At 48.6% G+C, this 27,059-nt stretch overlaps 1 protein-coding gene across 4 annotated transcripts in view; it reads right to left on the reverse strand.

Annotated features, from left to right (window-relative positions):
- The window catches only part of wdr7 (WD repeat domain 7), a 314,307-nt gene that overhangs the window by 241,954 nt on the left and 45,294 nt on the right, over positions 1-27,059 (reverse strand). For all 4 annotated transcript variants that reach the window (XM_036976656.2, XM_036976659.2, XM_036976658.2 and 1 more), the window contains 4 exons: positions 22,853-23,067; positions 3,016-3,249; positions 2,141-2,434; positions 1,718-1,914 (listed from right to left, as the gene is read on the reverse strand). In XM_036976656.2, the coding sequence (XP_036832551.2) occupies positions 1,718-1,914; positions 2,141-2,434; positions 3,016-3,249; positions 22,853-23,067 (940 nt within the window). The remainder of the gene's footprint in view (positions 1-1,717; positions 1,915-2,140; positions 2,435-3,015; positions 3,250-22,852; positions 23,068-27,059) is intronic.

Raw genomic sequence — 27,059 nt, forward strand, 5'->3', positions numbered from 1 at the left:
GGTTTGTGCAGATAACCAAGAATTTACAACTTTCAGATGAGACTGAATTAAGAGTACGATTAATATTGACTGCTATTGAAATAAAATATTACTAGGTCTTTAAGAGTTTATTCGGAAGATAACAGCTCTATAAATATTATTTTGTGGTGTAAATTACATTTACATGATTAGCTCAATCAGGTAATATTAATTACGGAGAAATGATTTTATAGAATAGCATGTCATATCACTTAATCCGGCATAGCCAGAGACACAACAATAAATACACACACATCGAGCAGGGTTCTACCTACATCGAGCAGGGTTCTACCTACACACACGTCGAGCAGGGTTCTACCTACATACACACGTCGAGCTGGGTTCTACCTACATACACATCGAGCAGGGTTCTACCTACATACACACACACATCGAGCAGGGTTCTACCTACCTACATACACACACGTCGAGCAGGGTTCTACCTACATACACACACACACGTCGAGCAGGGTTCTACCTACATACACACATACACGTCGAGCAGGGTTCTACCTACATACACACACGTCGAGCAGGGTTCTACCTACACACACACACGTCGAGCAGGGTTCTACCTACACACACATCGAGCAGGGTTCTACCTACATACACACATGTCGAGCAGGGTTCTACCTACATACACACACACACGTCGAGCAGGGTTCTACCTACATACACACACACACGTCGAGCAGGGTTCTACCTACACACATACACACACGTCGAGCAGGGTTCTACCTACACACATACACACACATCGAGCAGGGTTCTACCTACATACACACATCGAGCAGGGTTCTACCTACATACACACGTCGAGCAGGGTTCTACCTACCTACATACACACACGTCGAGCAGGGTTCTACCTACATACACACACACACGTCGAGCAGGGTTCTACCTACACACATATCGAGCAGGGTTCTACCTACATACACACACACACGTCGAGCAGGGTTCTACCTACATACACACACACACGTCGAGCAGGGTTCTACCTACATACACACACACACGTCGAGCAGGGTTCTACCTACATACACACATCGAGCAGGGTTCTACCTACATACACACGTCGAGCAGGGTTCTACCTACCTACATACACACACGTCGAGCAGGGTTCTAATGTGTTGTGTTTGGTATTGTCTTGTTGGTGGAATCTAATGTGTTACACAGTACACTTTTTTATTTGTTTCGCCTGTGTGTGTGTGTGTGTGTGTGTGTGTGTGTGTGTGTGTGTGTGTGTGTGTGTGTGTGTGTGTGAGATGTGTGTGAGCAAGAGTGTGTACGCACGCACATCTTTTAAAAAAGGGGCAATCAGCCCCATTGCTACATGTATATTTGGACTTCTAAATGAATGATATGTACCCATTGATTTTTTTTTTTAAGAATATTGCATCCCTCATGAGCTCAGCTCAACTGTCACAGTCCACCAGTAAACAAAGAAAATCTTAAAACTATACAGCCTCAAAACATGGTTCAAACTATCATTGTGACACCATGGCTGGTCAGGCCTTGCCTCCACAGCTCCGTCTATGAATTTGACAGAGTGGATACGTTCCTCCAGCCTCATTCCTCAGCTGTTTACCGAAACAGAGGAATGGGAGACTGCTTGGTTATCGTTTCTACTGCTGATTGCCCCTTTAATGAAATATCACCCGAGCCAGGGTCTCGGTAACCGTGTGACAACGCTGCGTACCTGACGGGTGCCTTCTTCATGTGTTCTCCCACGAAGGTGGCATTGGTCATGCCCATCAGGGTGTTAGCCAGTGAGATGACAGAGAGCAGGTGCTGGGTAGTCACGGCCCGGGACACTCCGTATGTCCCTTTACCCACCATCTCTGACAGGGACAACTTCCTGCCCGTGGACAGGGCCATTTGACGCAGCAGGGACTCCTAATTAGTACAGAGGAGTTACATATTGAGTCTAAAAACACACATACATACATACATACATACATACATACATACACACATACACACATACACACATACACACATACACACACACACACATACACACAAATATACACACATACATACACACACACAAATAGATATACACACACATACACACAAAAATATACAGAAAATCCATAAATTGTAAAAATGTAAATCTTACCTTGAAGGTGGGCAGCATGAGAGACATATGACCTCCGCGGGATATGAGACCGAAGGAGATGGGGCAGTGGGGTTTGAGCATGCCCAGTCTGCTCAGACACACCTCGTCCAGTGGTCCGTTGAGGCCCCAGGCGTGGAGACAGGACATGAACAGTTTGGCCGTGTCCATAGTCAGGTTATACTCCAACAGAGACAGAGACTTAGACTTCTCCTCGCGTCTCCTCATCTCCTCCTCTTCCTCCTCGTCTTCATCCAGGAGGTGCTCCTTAATGGTCTCCTTCATCGTCTCCTTCACCTGTTGGACATGACAAAATGGCCGCCAGTCAGTAATAAAAACAACAGAAATAATAATTATTGTTGCTTATTGTGAGCAGTTCTTATGAGAGGTATTTCAATTGGATTATTGTCCAAGGAAATGTTATACAGTCAGATTCTCATGAAAAGGTACACGGTACATAAGGTAAAGTAATTGTATAAGTCCAACAATTACTTTTGTTGTGAATAATGTGAAAAAAACCTGTAATAAGGGTGCACCCTATTGGCACCCTCGTCCCCATTTGGCCAGAGCCAGCATGGCACCCTCGTCCCCATTTGGCCAGAGCCAGCATGGCACCCTCGTCCCCATTTGGCCAGAGCCAACATGGCACCCTCGTCCCCATTTGGCCAGAGCCAACATGGCACCCTCGTCCCCATTTGGCCAGAGCCAACATGGCACCCTCGTCCCCATTTGGCCAGAGCCAACATGGCACCCTCGTCCCCATTTGGCCAGAGCCAACATGGCACCCTCGTCCCCATTTGGCCATAGCCAAAAGTGCACTATACAGGTAGTCATCCCAGTCCCAACCCAGCAGGACCAACTAGCCATCCCTCCTTCACCTGTTTGAAGATCTTGTTGGCGAGGAAGGACCCTCCTTTGTCAGCTGCTCCCTGGGCCTTCTGGAGGGTCTCTGGGGAGACCAGGGTGGGGTTGGGCCGCTGGGCCTCCTCCGTCAGCAGCTGGATGATCACCGACTCCACGTCAAAGAACAGGACATGCATGTCAGGGTCTGTCAGATTGGTCTTCATGGCCTGCACCACCAGACTGTTGTTGGAGTACTTCTGCAGGTTGCCCTGGGAAACAACAAAGACGGAGAATCCTGAATGAATCGTGAATAATGATGAGTGAGAAAGTAACAGACGCACAAATATCACACATAACGTCTCACCATTATAATAAGAGGTTAGCCTTTTATATCATACCCACCAAGACATGCTAACGTCTCACCATTATAATAAGAGGAGGTTAGCCTTTTATATCATACCCACCAAGACATGCTAACGTCTCACCATTATAATAAGAGGTTAGCCTTTTATATCATACCCACCAAGACATGCTAACGTCTCACCATTATAATAAGAGGTTAGCCTTTTATATCATACCCACCAAGACATGCTAACGTCTCACCATTATAATAAGAGGTTATTGTTATAAAAGATGAACCTCTTATTATAATGGTGAGACGTTAGTGGTTGTGATATTTGTGCGTCTGTTACTTTCTCACTCATCGTCATTCACGATTCATTCAGGATTATCCGTAACCATGGTAGCATCCACATGAATGTAGGAGTGTTTAGAAACATGTTCTATTCTCATGTACAATAAAAGTGACTCCAAAATGACTCAACACATTATTTACCATTAATTTCTATTTGGGCACAAAATCATCTAAAACACAACCAAAACAAAGTGAAAATGCATCCAACAAATTTGTAGAGTCACACACTTGATGTAATAATTGCGTGCTATGAATATAGTACCAAACACTTCACTTTTTACTAATTTAATACACATGCGTGAATTTGTCTCCTAAAATGGTGGGACTATGTACAACAAGTGGTGTAATTTATAAACGGTTCATCCGATATGGATGAAAATACCCTCAAATTAAAGCTGACAGTCTGCACTTTAACCTCATAGTCAACATATCATTTCAACCCCAAAGTGCTGGAAGTACAGAGCCAAAACAACAACAAAACAATGTGTCACTGTGTCCCAATACTTTTAGGAGTTCAATGTATATATCAACTCTGAACAGCAGTCCATCAATCTCAATCACCGTGTTACCCTTCCATTTCACTGTGTCTGGATTCATGAGCAAAGATTTAGATACAGGTTTAGTCACTGTGTGTTAACATGGTATAAATCACCTCCAATGTCCCTCATCTTTTTTTCTACAGAATCTCATTCTGTTTTCTAACCACAGCAAGTCTCATTTAAAAACATGCTAATCCCTATTCAACTTGAAAGACACTACACTCTTTGCACAGCAAAGGATGTTCACATATAGACCTTGTTTGTTTCTAATGACTGGACTAGGACGTCACAACATTAGTTCACTTTCTTCCAAGAGGAGAGAGAGGATAAAGAACGAGAGAAGGAGAGAGAGAGAGAAAGAACGAGATAGAGAAAGAACGAGAGAGAGAGAAAGAACGAGAGAAGGAGAGAGAAAGAACGAGAGAAGGAGAGAGAAAGAACGAGAGAAGGAGAAAGAAAGAACGAGAGAACGAGAGAGAAATAACGAGAGAACGAGAGAGAAATAACGAGAACGAGAGAAGGAGAGAGAACGAGAGAAGGAGAAAGAACGAGAGGAGGAGAAAGAACAAGAAGATAAGTAGAGAGAGGAGAGAGAAGAGCGAGAAAGACAGAGAGAAGCTGCTGTTAGGTCCCCAAGCCCCCTAACCCCCATCCTGCATCTGCTCTGTCTGGGAGGGAGGGAGGGAGGGAGGGCTCAGACAATAGAGTAAGGTCTATCTCTAACAATTAGCACACTGAGGGTCAGCATTGTCACTGTGCTCAATGGCAGTTAAACAGCTTCAATGGGCACTGCTGTGTGTGTCTCAGTGATCACAGAGCAGAACAAGGTCAGGCGTAGGGGAGAAAGGATGAGGGATGGAGGGAGGCCTAACAGGCTGGACCTCCTCTATCGGCTTCATGACATGAGAGGACACAAAACCAACTACTTTACATCAGCATCTCAGTGAAAAATTACAAAACCAGAACGCACAATATACCAAAAAGGGACATTGGTTTGTTATGGGACGTGAACAAACAATTACACAGTGGGTTGTTATGGGACGTGAACACACAATTACACAGTGGGTTGTCATGGGACGTGAACAAACAATTACACTGTGGTTTGTTATGGGACGTGAACAAACAATTACACTGTGGTTTGTTATGGGACGTGAACAAACAATTACACTGTGGTTTGTTATGGGACGTGAACAAACAATTACACTGTGGTTTGTTATGGGACGTGAACAAACAATTACACTGTGGTTTGTTATGGGACGTGAACAAACAATTACACTGTGGTTTGTTATGGGACGTGAACAAACAATTACACTGTGGTTTGTTATGGGACATGAACAATAGCACATAGTATGATTGTGATATACATGTTGCATGACCAGTACTCCTAAACAATTTTTGAATGAGTAGCAAAATCTATAATTATAGTAATAGAGTTGGATTTTTAAAAAGAAGTCAACATGGCGTGATGTGTGTTATAAGTCATTATTGAAAGTTAGAACCATGACCCTGTCTGATAGGAGTCTCTTCTCTCTGATAAATGTCTAGCACGCACACACACACACACACACACACACACACACACACACACACACACACACCAGCAGAGAGAAGCGCAGCGGCGTGATGATAGGTACAGTCCAGCTCCTTGGTCGGTCTGGGATTGGAGCCATCGGCTTGGTCGGTCTGGGATTGGAGCCATCGGCTTGGTCGGTCTGGGATTGGAGCCATCGGCTTGGTCGGTCTGGGATTGGAGCCATCGGCTTGGTCGGTCTGGGATTGGAGCCATCGGCTTGGTCGGTCTGGGATTGGAGCCATCGGCTTGGTCGGTCTGGGATTGGAGCCATCGGCTTGGTCGGTCTGGGATTGGAGCCATCGGCTTGGTCGGTCTGGGATTGGAGCCATCGGCTTGGTCGGTCTGGGACTGGAGCCATCGGCTTGGTCGGTCTGGGATTGGAGCCATCGGCTTGGTCGGTCTGGGATTGGAGCCACCAGCTTGGTCGGTCTGGGACTGGAGCCACCAGCTTGGTCGGTCTGGGACTGGAGCCACCAGCTTGGTCGGTCTGGGACTGGAGCCACCAGCTTGGTCGGTCTGGGACTGGAGCCACCAGCTTGGTCGGTCTGGGACTGGAGCCATCAGCTTGGTCGGTCTGGGACTGGAGCCATCAGCTTGGTCGGTCTGGGACTGGAGCAATCAGCTTGGTCGGTCTGGGACTGGAGCAATCAGCTTGGTCTGTTTGGTGAGGGAACAGCGAGTCAAAGCCACAGACCGTACGTCGGGACAGATGTCTACTTCTCCAGGCTCCGAGTCACACTCCGTAACGAGCCATGAGACGCCAGTGTGTGTGTTAGAGAGAGAAGCCCCAGCCCAGTTCACGGCTTCCCTGTTCAGTAATTAGCCTTTCTAGTGTCCTGACTGATGGTGAGCCATTGCACCTGCACCTGTGACACACACACACACACACACACCAACCATACACACAGCAGAGACGTTGCACAAATATCCTTAGACATGAAGCTACGTTCAGAATTCAATGTGTCCTGCAGCAGAAGTAGTGATGGGTTCTGATCAGTGTGGCTTAATGAATTAGCTCTTTCAACCTCTCACTGATGATGACAGATTTCTACCAGCCAGTGGTGTTGTTTTGATGGAGGAAGGCTGCCCTCCACAGGACAACGACTGCCAAAACCACAAGACAAAAGGGACCCTCCCCCAGCACCATCTTCCCCAGTCCACCTCCCTCCCTCTTCCTCCAGCCCCCTCCCTCCCTCTCAGGACACAACTAGGCTGCAGATGGACTCTAGAAGATGAGAAGAAAACAGCCCCCTCTCCATCCATTCCTTCTATCATAGCTGCAGGCGTTCATTTATTTCTATCGCCCCGACACACACACACACGCACGCTGCTCTAGTACATAGAAAAAAAACATGCTCTTATGACAGCCATCTTCTCCAATGTCTTTACTGACGGCCTGACGAGATGACGGGAGGGCTGGAGAGGGGAAGGGGGCTGGGCTGGAGAGGGGAAGGGGGCTGGGCTGGAGAGGGGAAGGGGGTTGGGCTGGAGAGGGGAAGGGGGTTGGGCTGGAGAGGGGAAGGGGGCTGGGCTGGAGAGGGGAAGGGGGCTGGGCTGGAGAGGGGAAGGGGGCTGGGCTGGAGAGGGGAAGGGGGCTGGGCTGGAGAGGGGAAGGGGGCTGGGCTGGAGAGGGGAAGGGGGCTGGGCTGGAGAGGGGAAGGGGGTTGGGCTGGAGAGGGGAAGGGGGTTGGGCTGGAGAGGGGAAGGGGGTTGGGCTGGAGAGGGGAAGGGGGTTGGGCTGGAGAGAGGAAGGGGGTTGGGCTGGAGAGAGGAAGTAGATGGTAGCAGATCTGATGGTAGATCGCTGTGTGGAATCAGGTGCATCTCTAACATCTGAGACCACAAGGGAACCAGGACTAATTCCAAATCACATTGGAGCAATAGGGGAGCGGAGGGGACACGCACACAGGAGAGCAGAGTGGAGCTAGGAGAGGACAGACACACAGGAGAGCAGAGTGGATCTAGGAGAGGACAGACACACAGGAGAGCAGAGTGGAGCTCAGAGAGGACAGACACACACACAGGAGAGCAGAGTGGGGCTCGGAGAGGACAGACACACAGGAGAGCAGAATGGAGCTCGGAGAGGACAGACACACAGGAGAGCAGAGTGGAGCTAGGAGAGGACAGACACACAGGAGAGCAGAGTGGAGCTAGGAGAGGACAGACACACAGGAGAGCAGAGTGGAGCTAGGACAGTCACCAGAATAACAGCAGATAATTCAATCACAGAATCACAGCGCCAGTGCGCCTGAAATGCCAGGGAAGGAGCAGGGAGCATTTCATATCACTTCTATTAAACTCTCCCCCTGGACTACATATAGAGCCAGTGGACTGGAGAGTCTGCATAGCAACCCACACACCTGACTGGCTGGCCGGCAGGCTGGAGCCCTGGATAAAGAGAGCAGTCAAAAAATAGAGAGGAAGACTGGTATAGTGCATTATCATAGTAGATCATTTTCAAAGAGATGACTTGTTACTTGTTGAAAAATGGATGGATAGAATTGACCAGAGATTTGACCCCAACCCCCATAATGAAATATACAAATGGCCATTTGAACATTCACAGAGTACACACAGGAACATATGGCTAGTGCTACAGGCCAAGAGACTGCAATCGATATGACGTAACTATCACTCATATTTGCCAACTAACCCATTCTAAAAACGCAGAGTTCTCAGTTGATGAATACATTGGCTGCTTTAAAACCTATAGATAGCTGGTAGATAGCTAGCCTTGTTGTAACTGACTGACTGGCCAGCCCAGTGACAAGCCATGAATAGAAAATGTGAACGGGCGGAGGGGAGGAGAGGAGAGCGGTGTGACCGGGCGGAGGGGAGGGGAGGAGAGCGGTGTGACCGGGCGGAGGGGAGGAGAGGAGAGCGGTGTGACCGGGCGGAGGGGAGGAGAGGAGAGCGGTGTGACCGGGCGGAGGGGAGGAGAGGAGAGCGGTGTGACCGGGCGGAGGGGAGGAGAGGAGAGCGGTGTGACCGGGCGGAGGGGAGGGGAGGAGAGGAGAGCGGTGTGACCGGGCGGAGGGGAGGGGAGGAGAGCGGTGTGACCGGCGGAGGGGAGGGGAGGAGAGGAGAGCGGTGTGACCGGGCGGAGGGGAGGGGAGGAGAGGAGAGCGGTGTGACCGGGCGGAGGGGAGGAGAGCGGTGTGACCGGGCGGAGGGGAGGGGAGGAGAGCGGTGTGACCGGGCGGAGGGGAGGGGAGGGGAGGAGAGCGGTGTGACCGGGCGGAGGGGAGGGGAGGGGAGGAGAGCGGTGTGACCGGGCGGAGGGGAGGGGAGCGGAGTGACCGGGCGGAGGGGAGGGGAGCGGAGTGACCGGGCGGAGGGGAGGGGAGCGGTGTGACCGGGCGGAGGGGAGGGGAAGAGAGGAGAGAGCGGTGTGCCCGGGCGGAGGGGAGGGGAGGAGAGCAGTGTGACCGGGCGGAGGGGAGGAGAGCAGTGTGACCGGGCGGACGGGAGGAGAGCAGTGTGACCGGGCGGACGGGAGGAGAGGAGAGCGGTGTGACCGGGCGGAGGCGAGGGGAGGAGAGCGGTGTGACCGGGCGGAGGCGAGGGGAGGAGAGCGGTGTGACCGGGCGGAGGCGAGGGGAGGAGAGCGGTGTGACCGGGCGGAGGCGAGGGGAGGAGAGCAGTGTGACCGGGCGGAGGGGAGGGGAGGAGAGCAGTGTGACCGGGCGGAGGGGAGGGGAGGAGAGGAGAGCAGTGTGACCGGGCGGAGGGGAGGGGAGGAGAGGAGAGCGGTGTGACCGGGCGGAGGGGAGGGGAGGAGAGCGGTGTGACCGGGCGGAGGGGAGGAGAGCGGTGTGACCGGGCAGAGGGGAGGGGAGGAGAGCGGTGTGACCGGGCAGAGGGGAGGGGAGGAGAGGAGAGCGGTGTGACCGGGCAGAGCGGAGGGGAGGAGAGCGGTGTGACCAGGCAGAGGGGAGGAGAGAAAGGGCTCCTGAACTGTAAACAAAGACCCAGGCTATTATAAAAGGTCATTGTCCCACAGGACCCCTCCTCACCTCTCGTCCTCGCCTCTCCAGACTAGAGGAGTGAAAACAGCAGGCAGGGAGACAGAAAGAACCAGAAGCTATTGAGGAAGTGTCTATGCAGACGTCACAACAGTAGTGGGCTTGATTACCAACAACGACGAGACGGTCTACAGGGAGGAGGTGAGGGCACTGAGTGTGGTGTCAGGAAAATAACCTCTCACTCAACATCAACAAAACAAAGGAGATGATCGTGGACTTCAGGAAACAGCAGAGGGAACACGCCCCTATCCACATCGAAGGGACAGCAGTGGAGAAGGTATAAAGTTTTAAAGTTCCTCGGCGTACACATCACCGACAAACTGAAATGGTCCAGTCACACAGACAGTGTAGTGAAGGCACAACAGCGCCTCTTCAACCTCAGAAGGCTGAAGAAATTTGGCCTGTCACCTAAAACCCTGACGAAGTTTTACAGATGCAATGTTTGTTTTTTTTACCTTTATTTAACTAGGCAAGTCAGCTACGAACAAATTCTCACAACAATAACAGCGGGTTAACTGCCTTGTTCAGGGGTTTGAACAACTAGCTCGGGGATTCGATCTAGAAACATTTTGGTTACTAGTCCAACGCTCTAACCACTAGGCTACCTGCCGCCCACAATCGAGAGCATCCTGTCGGGCTGGTACGGCAAATGTACCGCCCACAACCACAAGGCTCTCCAGAGGGTGGTGCGGTCTGCAAAACACATCACGGGGGCAAACTACCTGCCCTCCAAGACATCTACAGCACCCGATGTCACAGGAAGGCCCAAAAATAACACCCGAGCCACTGCCTGTTCACCACGCTATAATCCAGAAGGCGAGGTCAGTACAGGTTCATCAAAGCGGGGACCGAGAGACTGAAAAACAGCTTCTATCTTAAGGACATCAGACTTAAAAAGCCATCACTAACTCAGAGGCTGCTGCCTACACTGAGACCCAATCACTGGCCACTCTAATAAATGGATCACTAGTCACTTTAATAATGTTTACATATCTTACATTACTCATCTCATATGTATATACTGTACTCCACTCGGCCAATGCTCATCCATATATTTATATGTACATATTCTCATCCATCCCTTTAGATGTGTGTGCATTAGGTAGTTGTTGGGGGAATTGTTAGATATTCCTGCATTGTCAGGAACTAGAAGCACAAGCATTTCGCTACACTCGCATTAACATCTGTTAAACATGTGTATGTGACAAATAAAATTGTATTTGATGTCTATATGATATAGGATCAATAACCCCACACCGTAACCCCCACCATAACCCCCCCCACACCGTAACCCCCCCACACCGTAACCCAACACCATAACCCACACCGTAACCCCCCACACCGTAACCCCCCACACCATAACCCCCCACACCATAACCCCCACATACGTGGGGGTGATTTTCACTAGCTGGGTCAAAAGGGGGAAAAGAGACACACACACAAGTGGGAATGTAGTCCTTCACGTGACAGTAAAAGCCGTCCATCTTGTAGATCACCAGTCTACTATTAGGATGCTGCAGGGCTGCTAATGGTTCTGGTGTTAACAGACCTGGACTGAGACAAATCAACTCAGTGAAAAACTTTGTTGAACCTTGACTAAGAGCATTCAGGGAGACATTACAAAATCAATATGCCTCAAGAGCTACTCTGTTACCAACCGGCCTCCAGAATACCACACACACACACACACACACCTCCACAACAACAAACATACAACACACACACCTCCACAACAACAAACATACAACACACACACCTCCACAACAACAAACATACAACACACACACCTCCACAACAACAAACATACAACACACACACCTCCACAACAACAAACATGCAACACACACACACCTCCACAACAACAAACATGCAACACACACACACCTCCACAACAACAAACATGCAACACACACACCTCCACAACAACAAACATACAACACACACACCTCCACAACAACAAACATACAACACACACACCTCCACAACAACAAACATACAACACACACACCAAAGGGTCAGGACTCACAAATACTCTTTTATAAAATGCACATGTTTTGACACTCAAGAAACCCAACACAAAAAAACTGACCACGGCGCGCACACACACACACACACACACACACACACACACACACATACACACATACACACACACATAAATAAAAGTGGTTTCGCAGGCAGGGAGTGCAAGTGTAATGGTGGCACCAAAGTGGAGGCAGGCAGGCAGGTTGACTGGACGGCAGTTACCCCAGTGGGTGGCCAGGTGGGCTGGCTAGTGTCTGCATCAGGGCCTGTTGTTGTGGGCTGGCTAGAGGCTGCATCAGGGCCTGTTGTTGTGGGCTGGCTAGTGGCTGGCTGCATCAGGGCCTGTTGTTGTGGGATGGCTAGAGGCTGCATCAGGGCCTGTTGTTGTGGGATGGCTAGAGGCTGCATCAGGGCCTGTTGTTGAGGGCTGGCTAGTGGCTGGCTGCATCAGGGCCTGTTGTTGTGGGCTGGCTAGAGGCTGCATCAGGGCCTGTTGTTGTGGGCTGGCTAGAGGCTGCATCAGGGCCTGTTGTTGTGGGCTGGCTAGTGTCTGCATCAGGGACTGTTGTTGTGGGATGGCTAGAGTCTGCATCAGGGCCTGTTGTTGTGGGATGGCTAGAGGCTGCATCAGGTCCTGTTGTTGTGGGCTGGCTAGTGGCTGGCTGCATCAGGGCCTGTTGTTGAGGGCTGGCTAGAGGCTGCATCAGGGCCTGTTGTTGTGGGCTGGCTAGAGGCTGCATCAGGGCCTGTTGTTGTGGGCTGGCTAGTGTCTGCATCAGGTCCTGTTGTTGTGGGCTGGCTAGTGGCTGGCTGCATCAGGGCCTGTTGTTGAGGGCTGGCTAGAGGCTGCATCAGGGCCTGTTGTTGTGGGCTGGCTAGTGTCTGCATCAGGGCCTGTTGTTGTGGGCTGGCTAGAGGCTGCATCAGGGCCTGTTGTTGTGGGCTGGCTAGTGTCTGCATCAGGGCCTGTTGTTGTGGGCTGGCTAGAGGCTGCATCAGGGCCTGTTGTTGTGGGCTGGCTAGAGGCTGCATCAGGGCCTGTTGTTGAGGGCTGGCTAGAGGCTGCATCAGGTCCTGTTGTTGTGGGATGGCTAGAGGCTGCATCAGGTCCTGTTGTTGAGGGCTGGCTAGAGGCTGCATCAGGGCCTGTTGTTGTGGGATGGCTAGAGGCTGCATCAGGTCCTGTTGTTGTGGGATGGCTAGAGGCTGCATCAGGTCCTGTTGTTGAGGGCTGGCTAGAGGCTGCATCAGGGCCTGTTGTTGTGGGATGGCTAGAGGCTGCATCAGGTCCTGTTGTTGTGGGATGGCTAGAGGCTGCATCAGGGCCTGTTGTTGAGGGCTGGCTAGAGGCTGCATCAGGGCCTGTTGTTGTGGGATGGCTAGAGGCTGCATCAGGTCCTGTTGTTGTGGGATGGCTAGAGGCTGCATCAGGGCCTGTTGTTGAGGGCTGGCTAGAGGCTGCATCAGGGCCTGTTGTTGAGGGCTGGCTAGTGGCTGGCTGCATCAGGGCCTGTTGTTGTGGGCTGGCTAGAGGCTGCATCAGGGCCTGTTGTTGTGGGATGGCTAGAGGCTGCATCAGGTCCTGTTGTTGTGGGATGGCTAGAGGCTGCATCAGGGCCTGTTGTTGAGGGCTGGCTAGAGGCTGCATCAGGGCCTGTTGTTGTGGGCTGGCTAGAGGCTGCATCAGGGCCTGTTGTTGTGGGATGGCTTGAGGCTGCATCAGGTCCTGTTGTTGTGGGATGGCTAGAGGCTGCATCAGGGCCTGTTGTTGAGGGCTGGCTAGAGGCTGCATCAGGGCCTGTTGTTGAGGGCTGGCTAGTGGCTGGCTGCATCAGGGCCTGTTGTTGTGGGATGGCTAGAGGCTGCATCAGGTCCTGTTGTTGTGGGATGGCTAGAGGCTGCATCAGGGCCTGTTGTTGAGGGCTGGCTAGAGGCTGCATCAGGGCCTGTTGTTGTGGGATGGCTAGAGGCTGCATCAGGGCCTGTTGTTGTGGGATGGCTAGAGGCTGCATCAGGTCCTGTTGTTGTGGGATGGCTAGAGGCTGCATCAGGGCCTGTTGTTGAGGGCTGGCTAGAGGCTGCATCAGGGCCTGTTGTTGAGGGCTGGCTAGTGGCTGGCTGCATCAGGGCCTGTTGTTGAGGGCTGGCTAGAGGCTGCATCAGGGCCTGTTGTTGAGGGCTGGCTAGAGGCTGCATCAGGGCCTGTTGTTGTGGGATGGCTAGAGGCTGCATCAGGGCCTGTTGTTGTGGGCTGGCTGCATCAGGGCCTGTTGTTGTGGGCTGGCTAGAGGCTGCATCAGGGCCTGTTGTTGTGGGATGGCTAGAGGCTGCATCAGGGCCTGTTGTTGTGGGCTGGCTGCATCAGGGCCTGTTGTTGTGGGCTGGCTAGAGGCTGCATCAGGGCCTGTTGTTGTGGGCTGGCTAGAGGCTGCATCAGGGCCTGTTGTTGAGGGCTGGCTAGAGGCTGCATCAGGGCCTGTTGTTGTGGGCTGGCTAGAGGCTGCATCAGGTCCTGTTGTTGTGGGCTGGCTAGAGGCTGCATCAGGGCCTGTTGTTGTGGGCTGGCTAGAGGCTGCATCAGGTCCTGTTGTTGTGGGATGGCTAGAGTCTGCATCAGGGCCTGTTGTTGTGGGATGGCTAGAGGCTGCATCAGGGCCTGTTGTTGTGGGCTGGCTAGAGGCTGCATCAGGGCCTGTTGTTGTGGGCTGGCTAGAGGCTGCATCAGGGCCTGTTGTTGTGGGCTGGCTAGAGGCTGCATCAGGGCCTGTTGTTGAGGGCTGGCTAGAGGCTGCATCAGGGCCTGTTGTTGTGGGCTGGCTAGAGGCTGCATCAGGGCCTGTTGTTGAGGGCTGGCTAGAGGCTGCATCAGGGCCTGTTGTTGTGGGCTGGCTGTGTGTGTTGTAGTGGGTAATAACGGTGCGTATTGACAGCAGGTATCACAGCCCCAGGGTGGCGGTAGAATTATGGTGTCAGAGGAAATGATGGGCCATTATAGAAAGACAGCAGCTGGCCTGAGGGAGGGGGGGGGGGGGGGGGGGGGCTCTTTGGATTCCCGGCTCGGACCATTTGATCTCCAGTTGGTCTGTGTCCCCAATGGCACCCTATTGACCAGGGCCTCTGGTAGGAAGTAGTGCAGTATCTAGTGAACAGGGTGCCATCTGGGACAAGTCCAAGACGACCGTTATGACGAGGGAAGGAGCCAGTAGACACAAATTGAACACTTGAAACTGCTGCCTGTCTTCATGTGGAGAACTGTGTTATTACGGGCTGTTACAGAGAACAGGAGACCAAGCTCTAGCAATAATAATCACAATAATAATCATAATAATACCACCACCTTGTGATGACCACTAAAGTGGAGGAGGAAGAAGAGTTTGGTTTCGGATTCTGAAAACAACACTCCGTGTTCTAAAAAAGCACTCCCGTGACCTTTACCCCCTGAAGGAAAGATACCGTGTCCGTTGTTACCCTCTCCCGACCACCTTCACTGTATTCTTTTATTTACAGACACGTGGAGCTGATTGGGTCGTTACGGTGACAAGTTGCACCTGGGTTTGGGATCAACTAGGAGATCAGAGTCTCTCTCTACCCTTCTCCACCTCCACAAAAAAAAAATGATAATGTTGATAATGTTTTTGTATTAGGAATTAGAAATGATTTGAACACTTAAACCCATTGTACACTTCATCCATGCATCTCCGTTACAACCCCTACTTTCACACGTCACAGGTTCGTTTTCCTTAATAGTTTTATACTTCAGTCTTTGTTACTCCTTAACTGCCAACGTGTGGACTTCCTAGCTTGTCAACATCTAAGAGCCAGGTTGTGGACCAATTCACACTGTGCATCCATCTACACACACACACTCCTGACAACCAAGTCCCTCTTCCTTAGTGACGGGCAGACAGTGGTGTGGTGGTGGGGGGGGGGGGGGGGGCATCTTCTTTGTCCAGGGTCTACTCTACAGTACAATTCACCAGGTGATATTTAGAATGATGACAGTACAATACACCAGGTGACATTCAGAGTGATGACAGTACAATACACCAGGTGACATTTAGAATGATGAGTTAGAACAGTACAATACACCAGGTGACATTTAGAATGATGATAGTACAATACACCAGGTGTCATTTAGAATGATGACAGTACAATACACCAGGTGTCATTTAGAATGATGACAGTACAATACACCAGGTGACATTTAGAATGATGATAGTACAATACACCAGGTGTCATTTAGAATGATGACAGTACAATACACCAGGTGTCATTTAGAGTGATGACAGTACAATACACCAGGTGTCATTTAGAGTGATGACAGTACAATACACCAGGTGTAATTTAGAATGATGACAGCACAATACACCAGGTGTCATTTAGAATGATGACAGCAACAATACACCAGGTGTCATTTAGAATGATGACAGTACAATACACCAGGTGTCATTTAGAGTGATGACAGTACAATACACCAGGTGTCATTTAGAATGATGACAGTACAATACACCAGGTGTCATTTAGAATGATGACAGTTAGAATAGTACAATACACCAGGTGTCATTTAGAATGATGACAGTACAATACACCACGTGTCATTTAGAATGATGACAGTACAATACACCAGGTGTCATTTAGAGTGATGACAGTACAATACACCAGGTGACATTTAGAATGATGACAGTACAATACACCAGGTGACATTTAGAATGATGAGTTAGAACAGTACAATACACCAGGTGTCATTTAGAATGATGACAGTACAATACACCAGGTGTCATTTAGAATGATGACAGTTAGAACAGTACAATACACCAGGTGTCATTTAGAATGATGACAGTACAATACACCAGGTGTCATTTAGAATGATGACAGTACAATACACCAGGTGTCATTAAGAATGATGACTGTACAATACACCAGGTGTCATTTAGAATGATGACAGTACAATACACCAGGTGTCATTTAGAATGATGACAGTACAATACACCAGGTGTCATTTAGAATGATGACGGTACAATACACCAGGTGTCATTTAGAGTGATGACAGTACGATACACCAGGTGTCATTTAGAATGATGACAGTAACAATACACCAGGTGTCATTTAGAATGATGACAGTAACAATACACCAGGTGTCATTTAGAATGATGACAGTACAATACACCAGGTGTCATTTAGAGTGATGACAGTACAATACAATACACCAGGTGTCATTTAGAATGATGACAGTACAATACACCAGGTGTCATTTAGAATGATGACAGTACAATACACCAGGTGTCATTTAGAATGATGACAGTACAATACACCAGGTGTCATTTAGAATGATGACAGTACAATACACCAGGTGTCATTTAGAGTGATGACAGCACAATACACCAGGTGTAATTTAGAATGATGACAGCACAATACACCAGGTGTCATTTAGAATGATGACAGCAACAATACACCAGGTGTCATTTAGAATGATGACAGTACAATACACCAGGTGTCATTTAGAGTGATGACAGTACAATACACCAGGTGTAATTTATAATGATGACAGTACAATACACCAGGTGTCATTTAGAATGATGACAGTACAATACACCAGGTGTCATTTAGAATGATGACAGTACAATACACCAGGTGTCATTAAGAATGATGACTGTACAATACACCAGGTGTCATTTAGAATGATGACAGCACAATACACCACGTGTCATTTAGAATGATGACAGTACAATACACCAGGTGTCATTTAGAATGATGACAGTACAATACACCAGGTGTCATTTAGAATGATGACAGTACAATACACCAGGTGTCATTTAGAGTGATGACAGTACGATGCACCAGGTGTCATTTAGAGTGATGACAGTACGATACACCAGGTGTCATTTAGAATGATGACAGTAACAATACACCGGGTGTCATTTAGAATGATGACAGTACAATACACCAGGTGTCATTTAGAATGATGACGGTACAATACACCAGGTGTCATTTAGAGTGATGACAGTACGATACACCAGGTGTCATTTAGAATGATGACAGTAACAATACACCAGGTGTCATTTAGAATGATGACAGTACAATACACCAGGTGTCATTTAGAATGATGACAGTACAATACACCAGGTGTCATTTAGAATGATGACAGTACAATACACCAGGTGTCATTTAGAATGATGACAGTACAATACATCAGGTGTCATTTAGAATGATGACAGTACAATACACCAGGTGTCATTTAGAATGATGACAGTACAATACACCAGGTGTCATTTAGAGTGATGACAGTACGATACACCAGGTGTCATTTAGAGTGATGACAGTACGATACACCAGGTGTCATTTAGAATGATGACAGTAACAATACACCAGGTGTCATTTAGAATGATGACAGTACAATACACCAGGTGTCATTTAGAATGATGACAGCACAATACACCAGGTGTCATTTAGAATGATGACAGTACAATACACCAGGTGTCATTTAGAATGATGACAGTACAATACACCAGGTGTCATTTGGTAATGTGGTTGTGCATCAGCAGTTTCTCTCTTGTTATTTCATGTCAGCTAACATGTTTTAGATTGGTAAGTTAGCCAGCTGTCTAAACTTGTAGTAATCATGGTCAAATTACTGACCGGGGGGCCCACATTGATTTTGTTAGTCACTTTCAATCAGATATCATATTCAAAATTGCAAATATGTCTCTCCGCCCCATGGCAAAAACATGTAAAATTACTGTAAAAAATAGCTAAATGTATCTTAGGCCCAGATCTGACTGCATGTGAGGATACGGATGTGGATACACAGACAGGAGAGCCACTGTGACCCCTCATGATGAGTTGTAGCTCCCCCTCCCCCCACCCACAAGTCGCCCATCCCTACTCTGTACAGACAGGCAGACGGACGGAGACACAGACCGACGGAGACACAGACGGACGGAGACACAGACGGACGGAGACACAGACCGGCAGGCTTTATACAGAGACAAGCGTTCGGAAGGGAAGACACAGGCTCTGTACAGACAGACCGGCAGAGAGAAGGGAGACGGACAGACCGGCAGAGAGAAGGGAGACGGACAGACCGGCAGAGAGAAGGGAGACGGACAGACCGGCAGAGAGAAGGGAGACGGACAGACAGGCAGAGAGTAGGGAGACGGACAGACCGGCAGAGAGAAGGGAGACGGAGAGACCGGCAGAGAGAAGGGAGACGGACAGACCGGCAGAGAGAAGGGAGACGGACAGACCGGCAGAGAGAAGGGAGACAGACAGACTGGTTATATACAACTCTCTCCTGGCAGCCTGCTATGTTCTTCATTTAAAGGTCATCCTTCCTCCCTAACATTCCTCTGCTGCTTGATAGCCGTAACGAGCTACTGGGCTCAGACCAAAACACACACACGCGGAAACACACACACACACGGACACACACACACGCGGAAACACGCACGCACACGCGGAAACGCACGCACACGCGGAAACGCACGCACACGCGGAAACACACGCGGAAACACACGCGGAAACACACGCGGAAACACACGCGGAAACACACGCGGAAACACACACACACACACACACACAGCTCATCAGAGAGGAGCACATCTGGCCTGGTTGCCATTCAGCCACTACAGACCAGCAGGAAGAGAAACACGACAGAGGGAGAGGAAAGGCACTGGATGTTGTCTCTTCGTTGTTTATTTGACCAGCCATGACAGGCAAGGGAAACCTTTCTGATCTGTTGCAGATACAGTTGAAGTCTGAAGTTTACATACACCTTAGCCCAAATACATTTAAACTCAGTTTATCACAATTCCTGACATTTAATCTAAGTAAAAATGACCCGTCTTAGGTCAGTTAGGATCACAACTTTATTTTAAGAATGTGAAGTTTCAGAATAATAGTGGAGAGGATTATTTATTTCAGCTTTTATTTCTTTCATCACATTCCCAGTAGGTCAGAAGTTTACATACACTCAATTAGTATTTGGTAGCATTGCCTTTAAATTGTTTAACTTGGGTCAAATGTTTCGGGTAGCCTTCCACAAGCTTCCCACAATAAGTTGGGTGAATTTTGGCCCATTCCTCTTGTCAGAGCTGGTGTAACGGAGTCAGGTTTGTAGGTCTCCTTGCTCGCACACGCTTTTTCAGTTCTGCCCACAAATTTTCTATAGGATTGAGGTCAGGGCTTTGTGATGGCCACTCCAATACATTGACTTCGTTGTCCTTAAGCCATTTTGCCACAACTTCGGAAGTATGCTTGGGGGTCATTGTCCATTTGGAAGACCCATTTGTGACCAAGCTTTAACTTCCTGACTGATGTCTTGAGATGTTGCTTCAATACATCCACCTAATTTTCCTTCCTCTTGATGTTATCTATTTTGTGAAGCGCACCAGTCCCTCGTGCAGCAAAGGACCCCCACAACATGATGCTGCCACCCCCGTGCTTCACGGTTGGGATGGTGTTCTTTGGCTTGCAAGCATCCCCCTTTTTCCTACAAACATAACGATGGTCATTATGGCCAAACAGTTCTATTTTTGTTTCATCAGACCAGATGACATTTCTCCAAAAAGTACAATCTTTGTCCACATGTGCAGTTGCAAACCGTAGTCTGGCTTTTTATTGGCGGTTTTGGAGCAGTGGCTTCGTCCTTGCTGAGCGGCCTTTCAGGTTGTCGATATAGGACTGTGGATATAGATACATTGTACCTGTTTCCTCCAGCATCTTCACAAGGTCCTTTGCTGTTGTTCTGGGATTGATTTGCGCTTTTCGCACCAAAGTACGTTCACCTCTAGGAGACAGAACGTCTCTTGAGCGGTATGATGGCAGCGTGGTCCCATGGTGTTTATACTTGCGTACTATTGTTTGTACAGATGAAAGTGGGACCTTCAGGTGTTTGGAAATTGCTCCCAATGATGAACCAGACTTGTGGAGGTCTTTTTCTGAGGTTTTGTCTGATTTCTTTTGATTTTCCCATGATGTCAAGCAAATAGGCACTGAGCTTGAAGGAAGGCCTTGAAATACATCCACAAGTACACCTCCAAATGACTCAAATGAAGTCAATTAGCCTATCAGAAGCTTCTAAAGCCATGCCATCATTTTCTGGAATTTTCCAAGCTGTTTAAAGGCACAGTCAACTTAGTGTATGTAAAATTCTGACCCACTGGAATTGTGATACAGTGAATTATAGGTGAAATAATCAGTTTGAAATAATCCACTTCACACCAACTTAACCACACTCGTACCAACTGAGTCATATAGGCCCACTTCACACCAACTGAACCACACTCGTACCAACTGAGTCATATAGGCCCACTTCACACCAACTGAACAACACCAACTGCAAGTAAGCCACATAGGACACTACTAGTGTTAGCTAGATGGTGCTATAAAAACACACACACACACACACACACACACACAGTGGTATCTAGCTTGAGTTCCATTCCTCTATCCCTTCTGGCAAGCTGAGGCAGAGGTGTGAATCTCAGGGAGCGATGGAGTGAGATGAGAGAAACGAGGACAAGAGGGAGGGAGGATTACCTCTCATTCCATCTTCTCCCCTGGTAGTATCCAGATCCATGCCTCCATCCCAACACCCCCAAGCCCACAACACTAAGAGCCCAGGCTCCACTTTAACTAAGCCCTGGTCCCTGCAGGCCGCTGGGCTGGAAAACACTCTTCACCACACACACCACCTCAATGCAGGAAGAGACGAGAGGGAGGAAGAGGAGAAGCGTGAGGAAGGACTAGAAGAAGAGCGATGAAGAGGAGGAAGGAGGAGAGAGGAAGAGAAGCAGTAGGAGGGGGAGGGAGAGTGTTTCCCTGTATAATTGTCTGGCAGAACCACTCTCTTCCTCTTCATCTATTCTCTCCAGCAACATCTTAGAATGTTGGCTGCCTGACTGGCTGGCTGACTGGCTGGCTGGCTCGCTGGCTGACTGGCTGGCTGGCTCGCTCTTGTCCTCCCATGGGATGGAAGCAAGGCATACATTTTTTGGGGGCCCGACACCCATTCCGATATTTGTGGGGGAAAAAAAACAAACGTACCAATACCTATATAGTGTGAATGAAATGAAATGAAAGGTCATTTTCCACATTGACATCTCATAAATTGCCAAAAGAACAATTAACCAATTACCATAAATGTTGATTATTGTGACAATAATAACAACATCATGAGAATTGCAGCAAGTATTCAGATTCCCTTTTTTCATCCTATTTATTAAATAACTTATCGGCAGAATTATCGTTCGATAGCAATTTAGTGGTATAAGGCCTATATCGGCCAATAATATCGATGAACCGATATATCGGTCGGGCTCTACAATATTTCTCCGGATGATAATCTCCTGCTATTTGACCTGTTCATGACCCTGCAATATAGCCTTCATGCTTTTAAAAAAAAGCCGATCGGTTTCCAAAATGGCCACCAGTAAGTGCTTCCCTTTAGTCAGAAGGAGCCGCTCCGCTGCTCTCTGCAATCCCAGCACAGAGGGTGACAGACACAGCCATAGAACAATCAGCCTCCCTGAACTATGACCATTCTAGTCAGAGCTCGGGAGCTCTTTCCTTCTTCTCCCCCCTCCCTCCTAGCCACATCTGAGGTGAAACATCCTGGATGGCTATTGGCAGAGAGACAGTGATGTGTGTGTGTGTGTGTGTGTGTGTGTGTTTGTTACATTGCGATGGAGAACACCTCTCCAGTGATGAAGTGCTGATCAGGTTTTGAAACATAGCCATTAAAAAAGGACCAGTACACCAGACTGAGCTCATTGCTTTCTAACCTTTGACCCCGGACCCCCGAGAAGCAACCGTACATACAGTATACAGGGCTCATCTTTTCAAGAGTTATAGGGTTAGGGTTTAGCTATTCCCCTATGTATGCATCCATAAAGCCTTTATAACAGCTACATAAGACATAACTGTGTCATAGGTAGTCACAAACATTATGGCATAAGCTAACCTTGTCTGCTAATAGATTGGTAGCAAGAGTCCCTGGGTTATGGGGGTACAACTGACCTTGTCTGCGTTGTCAGCAGCCAGTAGGTTGGTAGCCAGGGTCTGTAGTTTGTGCGTAGCCATGTTCTTGAGCGCGGCCAGGCTGCGTCGTGTCATGGCCTGTTTCAGGTTGACCGCAGGGTGGCTTAGAGCGTCCACAGCGGTCGGCACCACCTCATCACACGCATTCAGGATCTCTACAGCCGTGATGCCCATCACGCAACGGTCCAACGCACCTGAGAGAGAGAGAGAGGGGGGAGAGAGAGCGAGGGGGGAGAGAGAGCGAGGGGGGAGAGAGAGCGAGGGGGGAGAGAGAGCGAGGGGGGAGAGAGAGAGCGAGGGGAGAGAGAAGACAGAGGGGGAGAGAGAGAAAATCGGGACATTCAGATACCATTCTGGTTGGGTTCAACAGACTGGGATGATGGCTACTGGGATGATGGCTACTGGGATTAGCATTTTTTTTATACCATACTTCACCCTGAAAATGTGAAAGTAAAATTGATTCCAACTGTCAACCTGATACAAAGACACTCCCATTTATTCTCTATTAGGCACCTCTGTGTGTGTGGGTGTATAGAGAGGACAGAGAGAAAATAGAGAGGATAGAGAGAGAGCGAGATAATAGATTGTTTTCTGGTCACTAGGGATATTGGTCACCATCTCCAAAACCAATGCCCTCCTCCGTCAAGCTCTCCTGTAAAGTTCTGCCCAGATACTAAGCTCTCTCCCAACAAAACGTGTTGGAGCTAGCCAACAGTAGCATTGGAGCTAGCCAACAGTAGCATTGGAGCTAGCCAACAGTCGCATTGGAGCTAGCCAGCAGTCGCATTGGAGCTAGCCAGCAGTCGCATTGGAGCTAGCCAGCAGTCGCATTGGAGCTAGCCAGCAGTCGCATTGGAGCTAGCCAGCAGTCGCATTGGAGCTAGCCAGCAGTCGCATTGGAGCTAGCCAGCAGTCGTATTGGAGCTAGCCAGCAGTCGTATTGGAGCTAGCCAGCAGTCGTATTGGAGCTAACTAGCAGTACTATTGGAGCTAGCTAGCAGTAGCATTGGAGCTAGCTAGCAGTAGCATTGGAGCTAGCTAGCAGTAGCATTGGAGCTAGCTAGCAGTAGCATTGTAGCTAGCTAGCAGTAGCATTGGAGCTAGCTAGCAGTAGCATTGGAGCTAGCTAGCATTAACATTTGAGCATATCCAAACCTAGCACTGGAGCTAGCTAGCAGTAGCAATAGAACGTATCCAAACCTAAAACCCTGGATTACAGGCAAAATCCACGCGGGGCTAAAGTCGAGAGCTACCGCTTATTATGAACACTGACACTGACATGGACTCGTACAAGAAAGCCCACTACGACCTCAAACACGCTAAAAGGACGTAGGAGTAGGAAGTAGGACGTATAGGAGGAAGGTAGAATCCTATTACATCGGCTCTGACGCTCGGCGTATGTATTAAACGTTTTGGTCACATCGACCACAGAGAGCGAGATCACGCCGTCATCAGGAACAGCATGAGCTTTACGCGCAAGGCACAGTTATATTCCTCGTATGTGTAGATCAAGGTGAGGAGACAGGTTAAATAAGGATTTTTAAGCCTTGGGAAAATTGAGATATGGATTGTGAACGTACGCCATTTAGAGGGTGAACGGGCAAGACAAAATATTAAAATGCCTTTGAATGGGGTATAGTAGTAGGTGCCAGCTCAACGGTTTCCTGTTTATATCAAGAACGGTCCGCCACCCAAAGGACATCCAGCCAACTTGACACAACTGTGGGAAGCATTCGAGTCAACATGGGCCAGCATCCCTGTGGGAAGCATTGGAGTCAACATGGATCAGCATCCCTGTGGGAAGCATTGGAGTCAACATGGACCAGCATCCCTGTGGAACGCATTGGAGTCAACATGGACCAGCATCCCTGTGGGATGCATTGGAGTCAACATGGGCCAGCATCCCTGTGGGAAGCATTGGAGTCAACATGGGCCAGCATCCCTGTGGAGAACTTTCATGTCCCAATGAATTGAGGCTGTTCTGAGGAAAAATGGTGAGGTGCAACTCAACATTAGGAAGAATTCTTTTTTTTTGGGTGGGGGGGGGGGTACTTTTACCCTTTTCTCTCCCCAACTTCATGTAATCCAATTAGTAGTTACAGTCTTGCCCCATCGCTGAAACTTCCATACAGACGACTCGGGAGAGGCAAAGCTTCCTCTGAAACACGAGGAAGTTCTTAAATGTATTGAACACTCAGTGTATACTCAGCGGTGTCAGAGAAATGCCTGAAAAATGTTATTATATCATTCCTTTCTGTTCCTTTTTTTAACCTGTGAAATCAGCCATTTTATAAAAACTTTTAGCTCATTAAATGAGTTCACCAATCAGTGCGGATAGAGCAGGTAAGCTAGTTGTTTACACCAATCAGTGCGGATAGAGCAGCTAAGCTAGTTGTTTACACCAATCAGTGCGGATAGAGCAGGTAAGCTAGTTGTTTACACCAATCAGTGCGGATAGAGCAGGTAAGCTAGTTGTTTACACCAATCAGTGCGGATAGAGCAGGTAAGCTAGTTGTTTACACCAATCAGTGCGGATAGAGCAGGTAAGCTAGTTGTTTACACCAATCAGTGTGGATAGAGCAGGTCAGCTAGTTGTTTACACCAATCAGTGCGGATAGAGCAGGTCAGCTAGTTGTTTACACCAATCAGTGCGGATAGAGCAGGTCAGCTAGGTGTTTACATTGCGTTATGGACAGACAAGTGTAGCCTATGGAGCAAGATGCGACTGAAATGACATAAAATTCCGGTTTTGTTCCCTGAACCGGTTCCAACCCTTGATTGCAATACATATCGTCGTGTCGACACTTAAATATCAATATAATATTGTATTGTGAGGTCCCTCGGCAATTCCCAGCCCTGCTGGTCAATACTAGTCTCCAACGTTCTGCATGTGAAACCAGTATGAATGTATCGGTTGTGATAATGATGCCAGGAGATGTATAATATCATGTTCTAGTCATTGTAAGTGGATTTGACAATGCTTCATCTTCTCCTTAAAGGGAAGTTCCACAAACGTTCCAACTTCATATTCACGTTGTGTTGGCAACCATGCTGTGTTGTCATGTTGTGTTGGCAACCATGCTGTGTTGTCATGTTGCGTTGGCAACCATGCTGTGTTGTCATGTTGCGTTGGCAACCATTCTGTGTTGTCACGTTGCGTTGGCAACCATGCTGTGTTGTCACGTTGCGTTGGCAACCATGCTGTGTTGTCACGTTGTGTTGGCAACCATGCTGTGTTGTCACGTTGTGTTGGCAACCATGCTGTGTTGTCACGTTGCGTTGGCAACCATGCTGTGTTGTCACGTTGCGTTGGCAACCATGCTGTGTTGTCACGTTGTGTTGGCAACCATGCTGTGTTGTCACGTTGTGTTGGCAACCATGCTGTGTTGTCACGTTGTGTTGGCAACCATGCTGTGTTGTCACGTTGTGTTGGCAACCATGCTGTGGTGTCACGTTGTGTTGGCAACCATGCTGTGTTGTCACATTGTGTTGGCAACCATGCTGTGTTGTCACATTGTGTTGGCAACCATGCTGTGTTGTCACGTTGTGTTGGCAACCATGCTGTGTTGTCACGTTGTGTTGGCAACCATGCTGTGTTGTCACGTTGTGTTGGCAACCATGCTGTGTTGTCACGTTGTGTTGGCAACCATGCTGTGTTGTCACGTTGTGTTGGCAACCATGCTGTGTTGTCACGTTGTGTTGGCAACCATGCTGTGTTGTCACGTTGTGTTGGCAACCATGCTGTGTTGTCACGTTGTGTTGGCAACCATGCTGTGTTGTCACGTTGCGGTGCTGTCTTAGGTCTCTCTTTATGTGGTGTTGATGTGTGTTTTTGTCCTATATTTGATATTAAATGTATTTATTTATTTTAATCCCCAGGCCCCCGTCCCAGCAGGAGGCCTTTTGCCTTTTGTTAGGCCGTCATTGTAAATAAGAATGTGTTCTTAACTGACTTGCCTAGCTACAGTGCCTTGCGAAAGTATTCGGCCCCCATGAACTTTGCGACCTTTTGCCACATTTCAGGCTTCAAAGATAAATATATAAAACTGTATTTTTTTATGAAGAATCAACAACAAGTGGGACACAATCATGAAGTGGAACGACATTTATTGGATATTTCAAACTTTTTTAACAAATCAAAAACTGAAAAATTGGGCGTGCAAAATTATTCAAGGGGGCCGAATAC

Source organism: Oncorhynchus mykiss, chromosome 5, assembly GCF_057628025.1.
Source record: "Oncorhynchus mykiss isolate SJ-2025 chromosome 5, ASM5762802v1, whole genome shotgun sequence".
Lineage (NCBI taxonomy): Eukaryota > Metazoa > Chordata > Actinopteri > Salmoniformes > Salmonidae > Oncorhynchus > Oncorhynchus mykiss.